At 33.6% G+C, this 16,395-nt stretch overlaps 1 protein-coding gene and 1 pseudogene across 1 annotated transcript; one reads left to right on the top strand and one right to left on the bottom strand.

Annotated features, from left to right (window-relative positions):
• Nucleotides 1-6,966: 6,966 nt before the first annotated feature.
• Nucleotides 6,967-8,232, bottom strand: LOC108822811 (uncharacterized). Its single transcript, XM_056997504.1, has 4 exons — nucleotides 7,979-8,232; nucleotides 7,797-7,879; nucleotides 7,294-7,349; nucleotides 6,967-7,203 (listed from the first exon to the last, which is right to left on the bottom strand). Exons 1-4 carry the CDS (start codon nucleotides 8,148-8,150, stop codon nucleotides 7,119-7,121), a joined length of 396 nt encoding a protein of 131 aa, XP_056853484.1. The 5' UTR covers nucleotides 8,151-8,232; the 3' UTR covers nucleotides 6,967-7,118.
• A 31-nt stretch (nucleotides 8,233-8,263) lies between these two features.
• Nucleotides 8,264-12,441, top strand: LOC130502713 (putative 3,4-dihydroxy-2-butanone kinase; annotated as a pseudogene).
• Nucleotides 12,442-16,395: the final 3,954 nt, after the last annotated feature.

Raw genomic sequence — 16,395 nt, 5'->3', positions numbered from 1 at the left:
TATTACATGAAAAATGAAAACACAAATTCATAGTTTATTTAAAAATTTCATGTATCGGTGTATGACATGTATATAGTCCTTGATAGTTTAATCACAAAATATAAATAAATGTTATGCTACCATGTGTGTTTTATTTTATCAACCATTCCAAAACACATAAGATATGGTTATTTTTAAAAATCTTGATTATCAAACGTTTAAGGCGAGTTTCAAAAAAAAAAAAAATCAAACGTTTAAGGCTTCGTTCTTGTGTATAAATTCCAGTAAGTCAAATAATCTACAGAAAACATTCTTCATATTCTATATTTATAATCTATACAAATTTACATGACATTTGATTTAGTATTATACATACAAATACATGATCAAGAGTTCCATGTTAGTTTTTTGTTAGTGTACAACCATAAGAATTTTTTTTGGTGTAAACAACCATAATAATTTGTTAGTATACAATACAACCATAAGAATATAGCATATTAGTTATTTTGTAAAATTGAGACCGTTTAAGCCGAGTACAATTAGACAATTCAATTAGTGGTGAATTGACTTGTCTCGATTAATGATAATTTTACAGGTTTGGGTTTAACATACGTTATTTGTTTGGTAAAATAATTCAATTGATCAAACACTTAAATTGAGGTGGTTTGTTGAAGTTGTTGAGGACGGTTTAAACGTACTGTTTGGTTAAATAATTAAACAGAATCGAAGTAGTTTGCTGTAGTTATTAATGGTTTAGACAGTGGCATAGACTTGTAATATTTCAGGAAATTAAGGGTTAATTTTAATTTGTACTTCAGTTTTAATAGATTAGATAAGAAACATTCCAGGAAAATTCTAAAATTCAATTTAAGAAAAATCAATACATATTCTCAAAATTTTGAATTTTTTTAAAATGTAACTTTTGCAAAATAAAAGATTTTTAAATACAGAAAATTTCAAAAATCTTAATAATTTTTAAAATAAAACATTTCTTAAGAATTTATGTACTTTTATTTTAAATGCAGTTTTGTAAAAATGAATTTTTATTTTTTAAAAATATATATAGCTCTAAAATTTTATATAAATAGTTAGGATATACCACCATTAATAATAACATTGTTTTTAAGAGTTTAACTTTGATATATTGATATCTATCGTCATAATTTTTGACATACGGATAACAATTATTTTTGACACTATTGTCACTATCTATATAAATAAAAATGTTACTCTTACTAATGATATGACGAAAAGTGTTCATGTTGATGGTGATAATGTTTTAAATTATTTAATTCTTATGAGAATATTTTTTTAGCTTTTATATAATTCTTTTTAAAACTTCATTTACAAAAAAAACTTTCGAAGTTTAAAGAAAAAATATTTAGATTTTTAATAAATTCAGTTTTAGAATATTCCTGTAATTTTCTAAGTTTTGTTTATGTTTCTTATAGTTATTTTTTGTTACTTACATTTGTTAATTAAAAAAAAACATGTCACATGCTACTACGTACAGGTTATCAGATCTCAGTTTTTACTTGATGAAAAAGTAAGCCAAATTGAAGGTTTGTTATGATACAAAAACCAAGTTGAAGGTTTAATATTATGCTAGTTAAATAAGTTGAATGTTTAAAGTGTTAGTGAGTGCCACTTTGAAGGTTTTTTATGTGATTTTCCCTAAAAATTTCTGCTAACGAGAAGATATTTAAATGAAATTGTTATAATTTTTTTTCTTTTTTTGTCATCGACGTTACAGACTCATATTGACTCAGTGAACTACTCATGTAGTTCTACATTCATATGTACGATAAAAACGGTTGTATCCTGCTACCTGCAAAATTGTCCATTCTTGAGTTTATCGTTCTAGGTATATGAATGAGCTCCGATGTATGAAAACTTTCCTTTAGAATCTTGATATCTTCTAAATAATTTGTAAAAGCTAGTGTTCTCAAACCATCTTCACCAATTAAAAACAATATGTTACAAACGTAACCTAAAATTGTCGAAGATTCCTCATGTATTCCATTGTCTATATTAGAGTTTTCACTTCCAAATGAAGAAATGAAAGACTAGCTATGGCGTTCTTTGCTTCCATTAATCCATCGAAACCTTCTAAGATTCAATACCAATCTTGTCCTGAATATTTATCATGGTCTTTCCAAGACCCATCTGTGAAACACTATTGGCATGGAATATAAGCTAAGGATGTAACCTCAATCTGTATACTTTGGTCAACCCGCTATACAATTCAGTTTTGTGCTTCCCAGGCTCCCATCATAATAATGATTCTGTTTCTGCTAATTTAAGTGTATCCATGGACAGAGCCGTACAAGCATTTATGGTTGCCTTAAGTGAACCATAAAAATTTGCACAATAAAAATAATAATATATACTCTCTTTATATCATTTTAAGAGATGTTTAAAGTTTTTACACAAAGATTAAGAAAACACAAACTTTTATGCATTTTGTTTTGGTTATATAAAATAACATTAAATAAAATCAAACAATAAAAAAAGATACAATATTTTGTAGTTGGTCAAAATTTTCAAATGACATTAAATTTCACCTAAAATTATGAGAACACCACTTATTTTGAAATAAAATTAAAATCCTTAAACACCAGTTAAACTGATACGGAGAGAGTATTATATAATAGAGGAAAACATATGTGTAATTAAACTAAATAAAAAATAGTAATTATACAGCTAGATTTTTAATTTATTAAAGGTATTTATCAAGTATTTATCATTAAATTTTAGAACTAATTTTAAGATAAAATAATTCAGTTAATCCATGTGTTTATGCCATAATCGGACAAAAATATTATTTTACCTACTTTGTTTTTTTAATATTTCAAAAATTCAGTCACAACTATAATCACCAATATCTAATTATTCTAGTTCTTTGACCATTGTTTACGGTGTTTGTTATTTAGGAAATCCATGTATTCGTTAATTATAAGCTCATGTTTTTTTTAATCCAAACTATAATAGTTCTTTCATCTTATAAACTGAACTTTTTATGGTTTATGCCTATTATAGTAACAGATCTTTAAATTTTTTTTGCTGCCATATGCGAAGGTTTCTTTTATTACTACTGTCGCATGGCACTGTCCATGGGATCTACATCAAGGTTGCTAAAAACTTTATTATTTTTTTCTTTCCACATATACCATAAGATCTATTCAAAATGATGATCCTTCGTCTCCGGAGTTATTCTCCAATACAGATGGTCCATATTTGTGAAGAGAGATTGAGTAGGAAAGATGTATAGATTCGTTGGTATGTGTGATAAGGTCCAAACTTGGATAGCCAACGGATTCAAAAAAACACATAGTTTACTGATTTATCTGGATCTCCACAACGGACAGAACATATATCACCTTTAACTTCTCTCGTGGATAGATTTCTCTTTACCGCAATGCATCCTGATACTATTTGCTATAGAAAATATCTATTTTTGGTGGAAAACGGATTTTCCAACAATTGCCTAAATTGAAAAAATGACAAGTTTTTGGATAAGGTTTTTTAGAAGAATCGAAATTGAAAAAGAGGAGATTTTTGATGGGTTGATTTCACTTACGTGAAGACGGGAGAGTAAGAGTCGAGATGAAAGTTGAAGTCTTGGCGGAAGAAACCCTAAGCAAATAGCTTTCGATTCCATTTTTTTTGTTTTTGAGTTCTTCTCCTTCTTCTCAGGTGTAGCTTAAACCCAGAAACTTTTTCTCACGTTTTCTTTTATTCAGTATTTTTTCCCTAATTCCAATTTTCTAATGGCCCAATTAATTTTACCATTTTAATTTAATTAGATAAACAAATAGAATTACAATTTCAATATTAAATGTTTTTCTCGACCACATTCATTAGTATAAAAATTTCTGCTAACGAGAACATATTTAAATGAAATTGTTATAATTTTTATTCTTTTTTTGTCATCGACATTACGAACTCATATTGACTCCGTGAACTATTCATGTAGTTCTACGTTCATATGTACGATAAAAAACCGGTTGTATCCTGCTACCTGCAAAATTGTCCATTCTTGAGTTTATCGTTCTAAGTATATGAATGAGTTCGATGTATGAAAACTTTCCTTCAGAATTTTGATATCTTCTAAATAATTTACAAAAGCTAGTGTTATGAAACTATTTTCACCAATTAAAAACAATATGTTACAAATGTAACCTAAAATTGTCGAAAATGCCTCATGCATTCCATTGTCTATATTAGTGTTTCCACTTCCAAATGAAGAAATGAAAGAGTAGTTATGGCGTTCTTTGCTTCCATTAATCCATCGAAACCTTCTAAAATTATATATTAATTTTGTCCTGAATATCAACCATGGTCTTTCCAAAACCCATCTGTGAAACACTATTGGCATAGAATAAAAGCTAAGGATGTAACCTCAGTCGGTATACTTTGGTCAATCCATACAATTCAATTTTGTGCTTCCCACCGTAGTAATGATTCTGATTCTGCTAATTTAAGCGTATCCATAGGCAGAACTGTACGAGCATTTATGGTTGCCTTAAGCAAACTATAAAACAATTTACAATAAAAATAATAATATATATTTTCTATGTATCATTTTAAAAGGTGTTTAAAGTTTTTACAGAAAGATTAAGAAAATACAAACTTTTATGCAATTTGTTTTGGTTATATAAAATAACATTAAATAAAATCAAACAATAAAAAAAGATACAATATTTGTAATGACATTAAATTTCACCTAAAATTACGAGAACACCACTTATTTTGAAACAAAATTAAAATCCTTAAACACCAGTTAAACTGATACGGACAGAATATTATATAATAGATGAAAAACATATGCGAAATTAAACTAAATAACAAAATAGTAATTATACAGCTAGATTTTTTAATTTATTAAAAGTATTTATCAAGTATTTATCATTAAATTTTAGAACTAATTTTAAGATAAAATAGTTCAGTTAATCCATGTGTTTATGCCATAAACGGACAAAAATATTATTTTACCTACTTTGTTTTTTTAATATTTCAAAAATTCAGTCACAACTATAATCACCAATATCTAATTATTCTAGTTCTTTGACCATTGTTTACGGTGTTTGTTATTTAGGAAATCCATGTATTAGTTAATTATAAGCTCATGTTTGTTTAATCCAAACTATAATAGTGCTTTCATCTTATAAACTGAACTTTTTATGGTTTATGCCTATTATAGTAATAGATCTTTAATTTTTTTTGCTGCCATAAGCGAAGGTTTCTTTTATTACTACTGTCGCATGGCACTGTCCATGGGATCTACATCAAGGTTTCTAAAAAATTTGTTATTTTTTTTCTTTCCAGATATACCATAAGATCTATGCAAAATGATGATCTTCCGTCTCCGAAATTATTCTCCAATACAAATGGTCCATATTTGTGAAGAGAGATTGAGTACAAAAGATGTATGGATTCGTTGGTATGTGTGATAAGGTCCAAACTTGGATAGCCAACGGATTCAAAAAAACACATAGTTTACTGATTTCTCTGGATCTCCACAACGGACACAACATATATCACCTTTAATTCATTTCGTGGATAGATTTTTCTTTACCGCAATGCATCTTGATACTATTTGCTATAGAAAATGTCTATTTTGATGGACAACAGATTTTCCAACAAATGCCTTAAGGGGAGTAACCGTAGGACCATATAGCAATGGTGGTTTTTCACTATCCGAATATACACGTTCGATCTGATATCCTAATTTCACCGTATATTTCCCATTATTCGTAAAATATTATTCATGTCTGTTAATCAAATTGATTCAACTTAATGGAATGCTTATGAGCTGTCTATCTTGAGGATCCATTACGGATTGAATCGCCTGCAGGTTTTATGTGCGCAAAATCGAAAATATGACATGACTGTGAGAATGTATTGATGAGCCAAATGTAACTCAATTCTGTCTAAGGAAAGTTATTGGTAAGTGAATTCTTGTAAAGTTTCAAAATTTTGAGATTATGTTGTTATTAGTTGTTGGATTTCAAAAATTTTAATAGAATCCATTGTTATTGGTTTAAGAATTTTCAAAATTTATTTAAATCCTTTGTTATTCGAAAAGTTTTGTTATTATTGATTTTCTAATTTTAACTAAATCTAGTGTTACTGAGAGATGAATTCTATTCATTTTTATTCATAATCAATACTATTAAATTAACAACATGACTAGTTGATTTAGGTTCAGTCCAACTTAAAATCAAACAGCATCTAAATGATCTTATACTATAAAGAAGTGTTTGAATAATAAATCTTCAGATGACAAAAAAAAAATCTTATACTATAAAGAAAAGCTATATTCTCTTCTGTGGGGACACGTCACTAATTAGTACAACTTTAGTGTTTCCAAAGAGCAGAATCACTAGTCTGGCTTCCAACTCGACGAACATAATTGTTTTATATATGTCTGTTTGTTTTTTCTGGAAACCTTGGTCAGTCTTTAAAAGATGATGATGATGAAACATTTATTTGTCAATGCATATAGCCGTGGGATTTAGCTGAGTAATATAAAATACATGGCATAAGTATTCAGCACATAGCCATCACGACATTACAAGTTCATTAGAACACTGAACACTTAGATATACTTTCTTCAATCTTTATTATCAATTTCTGTTTAAATTCACCGTCAAGATAAGTATAATTCAAACAAAATATATTTATCAAAAATCTATTCAAAAAGATCATTGCCTTACAGTTTTAGTTCCCAGAGTTGTGTTCGTTAAACGCATGGATTAGAACTTAAATAGTCCCAAAAGTTATGACCGTCTTTTATCCTTTCATCTTCAATCTAGTTTAATTACTTCTTTAAAGCTCATTCATATGAATGAGGAAATCATGCCGAAACTCCTGAAGGAACTTTACTAATAGGTTCGCACAAGTTTCAAGATTCTGATATGGTTTATGGAAAATAAATTGAGACTGTTCTTGAAATGACTATCGAGAATGTAGAGAGGAATGGAATAAGCATTGAACACTGATGATATATATTTGTTTACAAGCTGTTGTTGATAGTCACTGTTTTCTTCAGGTTTAGTGGTATTAGATGTAAGAAAACAATAAAAGACTTTACTTATATGGTTTTGAGGAACCAAGTCTCTCTATACTCAAGTAGATTACTCGTCCTTGTGTGTCTCTCTCTTCACAGCTTCTTCCAAAAGCTCCAGGTCCTTGTTGTACTTGCAGATACGGTAGATGCACCTGTAGAAGAGATAGATTATCAGTAAAATTACCCTGAGACCTTCTGTGTGTATTGTGTGTGACTGATAATAGGTGATGATGTTTATTTACCAGTAGAGAAGAATTCCTGCAGCGCACAGAACAGCATTCCTCTGAGCCTTGTAGATCTGTGGTTCAAACAGTTAGTCAGCAATATGAGGCATTTCGACAAAACTAGGGATGAACTAACTATCCGAGAGTTTGATACTTGTCCAGGAAACATACAACTTGAGATATAGATAATGAAGCGCTACCAAGGGTTAAAAAAAAAGAGATAATAATGTGCACATTCCTAAAATTATTCATCTTTTGAGAAAGTAATACACCCGCACATCGTGTAAACTAACTAGTTAATGTAGGAGCTGGTGAGGGAGTAAAAAATATCTATACAACTTGCTTAGCTAAATCTCAGAGATGTTACATAAAAACTTGAATATTCAGATCAAAACAGGACCAAACTCTCAGCCTAACAATTTTCACATCAAAGTGTACAGTAAAAACATTTGTGATAACTTTTACCATTCCTTTTTTTTGTGCTAAATTATAACTTTTAGCATTCTCCAATAGATACTTACAGATTTCTCGTAACGGTCACGCTCTGTAGCAGTGCAGACCTCAGATGAGCAAGAGAGTCTATGTTCATTCTTCCAGTATATATCTGAAAACAGAGCAAACAAAAGCGACAGAATCACTCGCAGATCAAAAGGAAAAATTAGAAGCGATTGAGATATATATAGAGAGAGAAAGGTGTGGTCACCGCAGAGCTGAAAGGCGGCGAAGGCGACGATGGAAGCAGCAGGTTGGAGAATGAGAGAGACAAGTGACACGACGCGTTTCTTCACTAGCATAGGGTACGGTAAAGTCAGCAACACCGCGATCACAACTTCGGCGGCCACCACGTACGACAAAATCAGCCATTGCAAAGCCATCTTCTCTTCTTCTTCTTCTTCTTCTTCTTCTGGATCTCTCTCCTTGTCTTCTCTTTTCCGTGCGAAGTAGACAAAGAATAATAATCTAGTTATAGACGAACCGAACCGTGTATGAGGAGGAGGAACACGTGTTTTTTTCTTACTAATTAAGTCATTCGTTACTTGCTGGGCTCACCTCCGACCCAATACATCGGTTTAGTTCAATATATTAGGCTTCGGTTTATATCGGTTGAGTTTCTCCAACTGTTCGGTTTAGCCAGGTTATAATTTAGGTTTAGCTCGGTTTGTTTTAGGTTCATCTCGGTTTAGTAATTGAATTTCTCCAATTTTGGTTTTTATTTCCGGTTTACTTGCTGGGATCACATACATCGGTTGAATTGAGTATGTTAATTATTCGGTTTAGTTGGATTGAGTCTCTCCAATTTGTCGGTTTATTTCGGTTAAGCTTCTTCCTCTTCGTCTCCTCTCCTCACTGCCATTGTTGACTCTCTCTCAAAGCTTCTTCTTTATTTCTCTATGTGAGCTTTCTCCGATTCGCAAGTCTTAGATCACCTTGACAGCTAAGCACCATGGCTACTCCAGCTAAGAAGTTCATCAACAACCCCAACGGTTCGTCCTCACACGTCTCCTCCTTCCTTCTCCTTTTATGTTACCCTGTTTTTGAAATCGTAAACTCTCTGTTTCCGGCGCTTAAGTTCTGTGTGGTGCATGTTGATGGGGAGGACTGTTGAGTGTTGACTTTATCTTTATATGCCCAAATGCGTTACTGTGTCTCTGCAAGAGAGAATGATCATAAGCTCTTTCATTCGTTACTTACTGCAGATGTAGTAACAGAGTTCATCGAGGGTCTGGTCGAAACTTATCCTGGACTTCAGTACTTGGATGGCCTCCCTGAGGTTACTAAAAAGATCTTTCCTTTTTCGTTTGTGCAAAATCCTCAGCTAGTTTTTCACAGGTCAAGGTTGTACTACGAGCTGATGTTTCTGCTGCTGATTATGACAAAGTTGCAGTTATATCAGGTATGATGAGTTTCTTGTCAGAATCTTACATTTGTTTAGCTGAGTATCGTGTTATGCAATTGCTATTTTGTAACAGGAGGGGGAAGTGGGCATGAACCAGCACAAGCTGGATACGTGGGAGAAGGAATGCTCACCGCAGCTATTTGCGGTGATGTCTTTGCTTCACCACCAGTTGATTCCATCCTAGCTGTAAGTCATCCCCCTAAAGTTTTTGTCTTTTATTGAATCTTTCAAGTGAATGAAACTTGTGCAACTCACAGGGGATTCGAGCTGTAACTGGTCCAATGGGATGCCTCTTGGTTGTCACGGTACATATCAATAAGCTTAGAAGAGTTATGGATTTCTAGCTCTCAATGTGTTTGGCTGATTCTAGTTTCTCCTCTGACAGAACTATACTGGTGATCGCTTGAACTTTGGCCTAGCAGCTGAGCTAGCTAAAACTGAGGGTTTCAAAGTAGAGGTAAAACTATCTGTTTATTGTTTTAAGACTTTGGTGAGAGCGTTGGTGGATAGAGTGACATGATCTGTTTTTTTTTTGTAGACTGTGATTGTTGGAGATGACTGTGCTCTCCCACCGCCACGTGGCATAGCTGGACGCAGAGGTTTAGCTGGAACAATTCTAGTACATAAGGTTCTTACTCTTCCTTCCTCTTTGTTTTCCCTCTATCTACACTTTAAGCCTTCTGACGGTTTTTTATTAATTCTTATTGTTAAGGATAGGTGGCTGGAGCAGCAGCAGCTGCTGGTCTTTCCTTAGAAGAAGTTGCGGCAGAAGCAAAGCATGCATCTGAGATGGTTGGGACCATGGGAGTTGCACTAACTGTTTGTTCTCTTCCGGGACAGGCTACATCAGATCGTTTGGGTCCAGAGAAAATGGAACTTGGGCTTGGTGTTGTATGTTGTTTCCCTTTCTTATTTTATTACAAAGGAAAGAGAGAGAGCAAATTCATGTTTCGTCGTATCTTTGACTTTTCATCTTTCTATTTTGAACTTTTCATTCAGCATGGAGAACCTGGTGCTGCTGTGGTCGACATTCAACCTCTGGATGTTGTAGTCTCCCATGTTCTTCAACAGATACTGAGTCCAGTATGTGCATTATTCCTGTTTTCTTCTTTCCATATTACTATCTTGATGTTATTCACTTGCATTTATGTGTTTCATTCATTATAACTGCAGGAGACTAATTATGTTCCGATTACACGTGGTAACAGTGTGGTTCTGATGGTTAATGGGTAAGCTCCATCTTCCTATATAGGAGATCCTTGTATGTACTTTTACCATACTATGTATGGTCTAACCAGTGAGTATATTTATTTATTTCATGTTGTTGTGCAGCTTAGGTGGTACCCCTCTAATGGAACTTATGATTGCTGCTGGAAAAGCAGTCCCTAAACTACAATTGGAATTTGGACTTGCCGTTGATAGAGTGTATACTGGATCTTTTATGTCATCTCTTGATATGGCAGGTTGATTACTTTTTCGTTGTTGTTGTTGTATCTATGTAGAGTCATTGGTGTTGTGGCTGTTGCTCTTAAACTCCTTCCCTTCTCAGGTTTCTCTATGTAGATCATGAAGGCTGACCAGTCAATTTTAGAGCGTTTGGATGCTCCTACCAAGGCACCTAGTTGGCCAGTTGGCACTGATGGTGTGTTAGATGTAGTTAAATTGTCTTGCAAGTCTTTGTGGTTTCTTGTCTTATTTCATTTCAAGTTAAACTTCTCTCTCTACAGGGAACCGGCCACCAGCAAAGATCCCCGTTCCGCTGCCTCCCTTCCAACAGAACAAAAAAGAAGAGGCAAGTGTTTTAGGGTTCAGTGAGATGTGATAATCTTTCTATCAGTTTCATATAAACTTGCCATTTGATAATGGTTACTTGATATTAGTCTCTAGGCCGACCCCAAGAACTTAGTCAACAAGGTCGAGTTCTTGAGGCAGCTATTGAAGCAGCAGCAACTGTGGTCATCAGTTTGAAAGATAGTTTGAACGAATGGGATGGGAAAGTAGGAGACGGGGACTGTGGATCAACAGTAAGTCCGGTTCTATAACCTAAATTTTTTTTTTTGCATTGGACATGTCATAAGACCTTATGCATCCCTTCGCCATTCACAGATGTGCAGAGGCGCAACAGCTATTCTGGAGGACATGAAGAATTAGTAAGCCACTTTACTTCTTGTACCCCCTCTGTTTGCGTGATTTCTTACTTACTACAGTTTGATTCAACTGTTACTACTCTGTTCGCTAGTTATCCGCTCAATGACGCTGCTGAAACAGTGAATGAGATTGGTTCATCTATCAGAAGAGTCATGGGGGGAACGAGCGGAATAATGTAAATCTTTAAATATATTTCTGAAAATGATTATTTCCGTACATATGGTCATGTGTTTAGTATCTACTGATAAAGTCATGTGACAAACAGCTACAGTCTCCTCTGCAAGGCAGCTTACGCTGAGTTAAAAGCTAACGTTCAGTCAGAAGTCACTCCCAAAAACTGTAAGATAACGTTTCTTGCACTGTCATTAAACGGCACATGTTGTGGCATATGTGTTTGATTTTTTTCTTGAAATCAGGGTCTGATGCACTCAAGTCATTGATCTCTGCTGTCAGTAAATATGGTGGAGCAAGTGCGGGATATAGAACGATGTTAGATGCTCTCATCCCAGCTTCAAAAGTCCTAGAGGAGGTGACTGATAAATAGTTTTCTTCTTATCAAAAAATGGATATTTGTTTAATTACTAATGAGTTTTGGTTTGATTGTGAGTAGAAGCTGAGTGTTGGAGAGGATCCTGTTTCTGCTTTTGTTCTGTCTGCTGAAGCAGCAACAGCGGGAGCTGAATCGACCATTCAGATGCAAGCACATGTGAGTTTTATTGAGCTTGGACGTGTAAATTTATTTTCAATGTGATGTGATGGTTGGGGAATGGAGTACAGGCCGGGAGATCGAGCTATGTATCGGCTGAGATTCTCGCATCAATTCCTGATCCGGGTGCAATGGCTGCTGCAGCATGGTACAACGCTGCTGCAAGAGCAGTGAAGGAGCAGAGCCAGGGGTTATGAATTGTGAGAGGTTATTACGAGCTTTGTTTAGTTTGACTACTTGTTTTATTGCCTCAAGGCTCGTCTTTGTATCTAGTGAGTCTAAAAGTTCTCGCTGTGGGGACTCTGTTTGCATGCAACAAAAATGACATTGGGTTCTTGTAAAATGCTTCCCCCTGTTTATATGTAAAAAAAAGGTGTGAAATGTGATTGTATGAGTGACTATTTTTGGCTGTTTATATTAAATATTCCCATTTTCAAAATTAAAGTGAAATGGGCCGAGGCGAAATAGGTGAGAATCAATGGAGATAGTCAACTGAGCAATCACCACGACTAGTTGAAGAAGAAGAAGAAACAATGAGAAGACAAGTCTTGACACTTTCATGAGTAGCCTTCGAGCTAGGGAGAAGAATAGGTGGAAAAGCTTTTAAGATTTTCTATGCTCGATTTCGTGTCAAATGTTTATGTTGAATTTTGCTTGGTTCCTTAACAAACAAAATCAGATGGGAAATGCTTCTTAGTTAAGCAGATATAAAAAATTTGCTATCGTTTACTGTGTTTTGCAGAAATAAAAGGATATGATGAAATGAACACTTCAGAGGAGCCTAAAGCTTGTAAAGGAAGTAGCAAGTGCAACTAGTGTTATTCTTGATCCTGTTTAGAAGGTACAAGTTAGTCTTTAGTTACTTCATTATTTCTAGTAATTTTAAAAGTCGTGACTAGCATCATAAGTATATGGAAGTTGACATTTGGGTTTTCTAGTGTTTATTTAGTGGGAAAGCTGCCTCCGGTTTGATAAATGAGTCTGAGATGACTAAGTATCCGAAAAGTTGGGAGAGAAAGAAGATATTGTTCATACACACTGGTGGGCATCTTTGGTTGTATGATAAGGTTGATCAAATGTCTTCTCTGATGGGTAATTTGGTACCGGATGGATGTTCAAGAACAAAAAAAAGGACCCATATGTGAATCAAGATAGTAGTACTGCTAAGATTTACTTACATCAATCTTATCGTTTCTGTATCTTCTTCTACCCAAAATAATAATAATATTTGTCTGAGAACACAACAATATGTTTGTAGAAAATTAACTATTTCTCTAATAGTCCATAATGTCATTATTGTTTTATTTGAAAGCAGCGTTTTTGTAATTATTCATTTTCTTTTGTACCTATCGTTGTGTCAAAACTGATGTATCGTCCGTATATGAAAACATCAGTTACCAAAACAATGAAATACATTTCAAATAGTTTGCCATCAAGTAGCTTTCTGATGGGTACACCAAGTTCAGGTAAAGAACAAAGTAACCAGTTGGAACTAGAGAAACGTCAAATCAATTAATTGTATAAAGCAAGAAAATAAACAGACATTAATATGAAATCAAACCACGTGCTGACCGACCCATCAATAATATTTCCAAAATTAGTAAAAATAGTAAAGGTTTCAAAAAGCGTCAATCGCAGGTCTTATTTCTATGAAAATGAAAGAGTGAAATCACAGGTTTAAAAAACAAACTATTATCTTGCCCAACATGATCTCTTCAATTCGAGAGATGAGATGTGGATTATACAAATGTGCTATATATAGAAGCATGGTTTACTTCAAAATGATCAAAATAAATTCAGTTTTATAATTCTTAATCAATGTCTTAGTCTATAGTCTAACACCAACGTTGATTGAAAAACCATTTAAATAAATAAACTGCCCCCACCAAATCTTATTTATCCTATTTTTACCCATTGGTAAAATAAAACTCGTATTCAATGCATTCCTCCTTTAACATATATAGCCTGATGGGTCAGTCCTATACATATCCTCGGCGTTACGTCCATGACCATGAATTTTGTTTTATGATGGAGATTAGTAGAATTGAAATGAAAACTTCACAAATTTTAAGGCATACAAAGTCCGTTTGTAGCTTGTATAACTATTACCATTTACAATGCTTTTCAAAATAAAGATCGCTCTCTAACCTTCAGTCATTGCTTACAAGGAAAACTAAGAAGTTTAATAATTTAAAAGAAAAAACTAATCACAAAGCCTTCATTTACATATCTTTCATATACACAAATAAATAAATCTTTTTCACAAATAAATAAATCTATATTGGCAAAATCAAAACTGAAACGTAAATATGAAATCAAACCACGCGATGACCCCTCTTCACGTTCTCGAATTAGTAACATTTCCCCCGAAAGCACAGGTTAGACTGTTTTACAACAACGAAAAGAGAGTTGCCTAAGTTTTAAAGTAATTTTAGTTTCCAAAAAAAGTTTTAAAGTATTTCATTTATTAATTTTTGCCCACCGGCTTTCATTTATTCATTTTTGTCCTCTGTTAAAACTCAGAATTAATGCATGATCTCGTGACATGATTTTGCTGTCCATGACTGATGTTTTTTTTGTTGTCTTTCTTGCGTGTGAGTTGTGATGGCATGATGAATTCCATGACTATAAAGAAAATGTGAAATTGCAAAATATCTCGAAACTAACATAAGAAAAGTCGAGTACAAGGAAAATTTACAAGTTTGATAATGAATAGGTAGAAATTGATGATGATTTACAAAGAATAAATCTACACTAATCAATCTCCTATGGAGTTACGTTAATATTATTTTTATTACTTTCGTCTACTTTCTTATAAAAAAAAATTCTAATAAATAAAATTTATAATGTCACGTTTACTTTACGGTAATAGATCGCTCCACCACTTTTAAAAGCGACATAAAAAGTAGGTTGTGATATTGTTTTCTCAACCCATCTGTCTGATCGAGCACCTTTAAAATGGTACATCCATTACCACTGCATTAAAATGTGACCAGTCGAAAATTCTTTGTATATAGTCCTCTTTCATACACAAGTAACACGTCCCCGTATAGAGGCGTCGACACACGAACCACAAGTCAAAAATGAATGAGGATGTCACAATATTAACGGAAAACATCGTATATTACAAAAGCCTTTGAAAATGAACTATAAAACATAAATAACCATTAGTTTAAATTTTGCGTATTTAGGGCATATCCGCCTATAAAATAAAACCCGGCCGTTGTAATATATTCTAAGAAGTAACTGAATATGACTTAAATCTGTCATTTTCTTAATTAGTAAAAGCTTAACTGAGTACAAGCTTTTGCATAGTTTTTTCCAGATTACAGCAAGAAACAAAAGTATATTACACAAGGCAGTACGCCAGTATCACACAGTCCACAAAAGAATATAATTGCCGTTTTTTTGGTGCAAAATTAAAACATATAAACATTCCCTTTTCAAGGAAAGTGTCTAAATCATTTTTCCACCTAGTGAAAATAGGGAAACACAAAGAATGAGACCTTGCCATCAATCGATCGATGAGCGCATGGATCATGCATGATCTAGAATCGAGAACGACTCGTTAAAGTTTTCTTCTCACCGAGACCGTATACGAATCAATTGCATGACGTAACCTCTTGTAGTAACTACAAACCAACTTCTTGGATCTTCATTTCAATGGTTCAATGTAGACTCGCCATGCATATGTGTTACCACACACGCAGCTGGCCAAATTCGAGCTAAATACGCTAGAAGAGTCTCGAAAACAGGTGCGGTGATAAAATATTCGGGACGACTAAACGGTCTCTGCATGATTTTTATTGCGTAGAATGAAAAATGGTCCTTTTTGACATCACACATTAATTACACACAGTCACTCAGGGCACGGTAACATAGTCAGGACTCACGAGTAGCAACTAGATTTTAAAAAACTGTTAAATATATGTAATCTTCTCTGACTGCACGATAAAAAGTAGACCAAAGAAAAAAAAATATGACGGAATCAAATTACTACGGATTTATAGTAAAACCAACGACCGGTCTAGTATATATTAGACTACATATCAACATCCATGACTTATCTGTATGCGTGGTGTCATCATGCATGACAAACAATATAATAAAGTAATGCAAAACGTTAACAGCTTAGACGCATATTTATGAAAACGTACTGAAACGGATGAAGATAAAATATGTAAGACTGTACTACATATAAAACGACAAAACGTTATGCAATTCCACGTCAGCAGCGCAATTTCAAAATGAATAAGACTACACTACCACACACGACCCATTGGGTCAGCCCAAGAAAGACCAACCGCGACTTGACACGTCATCGTATCCCCCAACTATTCACGATGAGGGTAGTTCCGTAAATTTATAT

The sequence above is a fragment of the Raphanus sativus genome, unplaced genomic scaffold (assembly GCF_000801105.2).
Source record: "Raphanus sativus cultivar WK10039 unplaced genomic scaffold, ASM80110v3 Scaffold0672, whole genome shotgun sequence".
NCBI classification, from domain to species: Eukaryota; Viridiplantae; Streptophyta; class Magnoliopsida; order Brassicales; family Brassicaceae; genus Raphanus; species Raphanus sativus.
This window is presented reverse-complemented; position numbering and strand designations above follow the sequence as displayed.

Bases quoted from the DNA above. Each gene is read 5' to 3' on its own strand.
- LOC108822811 (XM_056997504.1), bottom strand. From the start codon at position 8,150: ATGGCTTTGCAATGGCTGATTTTGTCGTACGTGGTGGCCGCCGAAGTT. The intron at 7,350-7,796 runs GTAAGTATCTAT...TTTGAACCACAG, and splicing joins GTGACCGTTACGAGAAATCT to ATCTACAAGGCTCAGAGGAA. The intron at 7,204-7,293 runs GTAAATAAACAT...TCTCTTCTACAG, and splicing joins GCAGGAATTCTTCTCTACTG to GTGCATCTACCGTATCTGCA.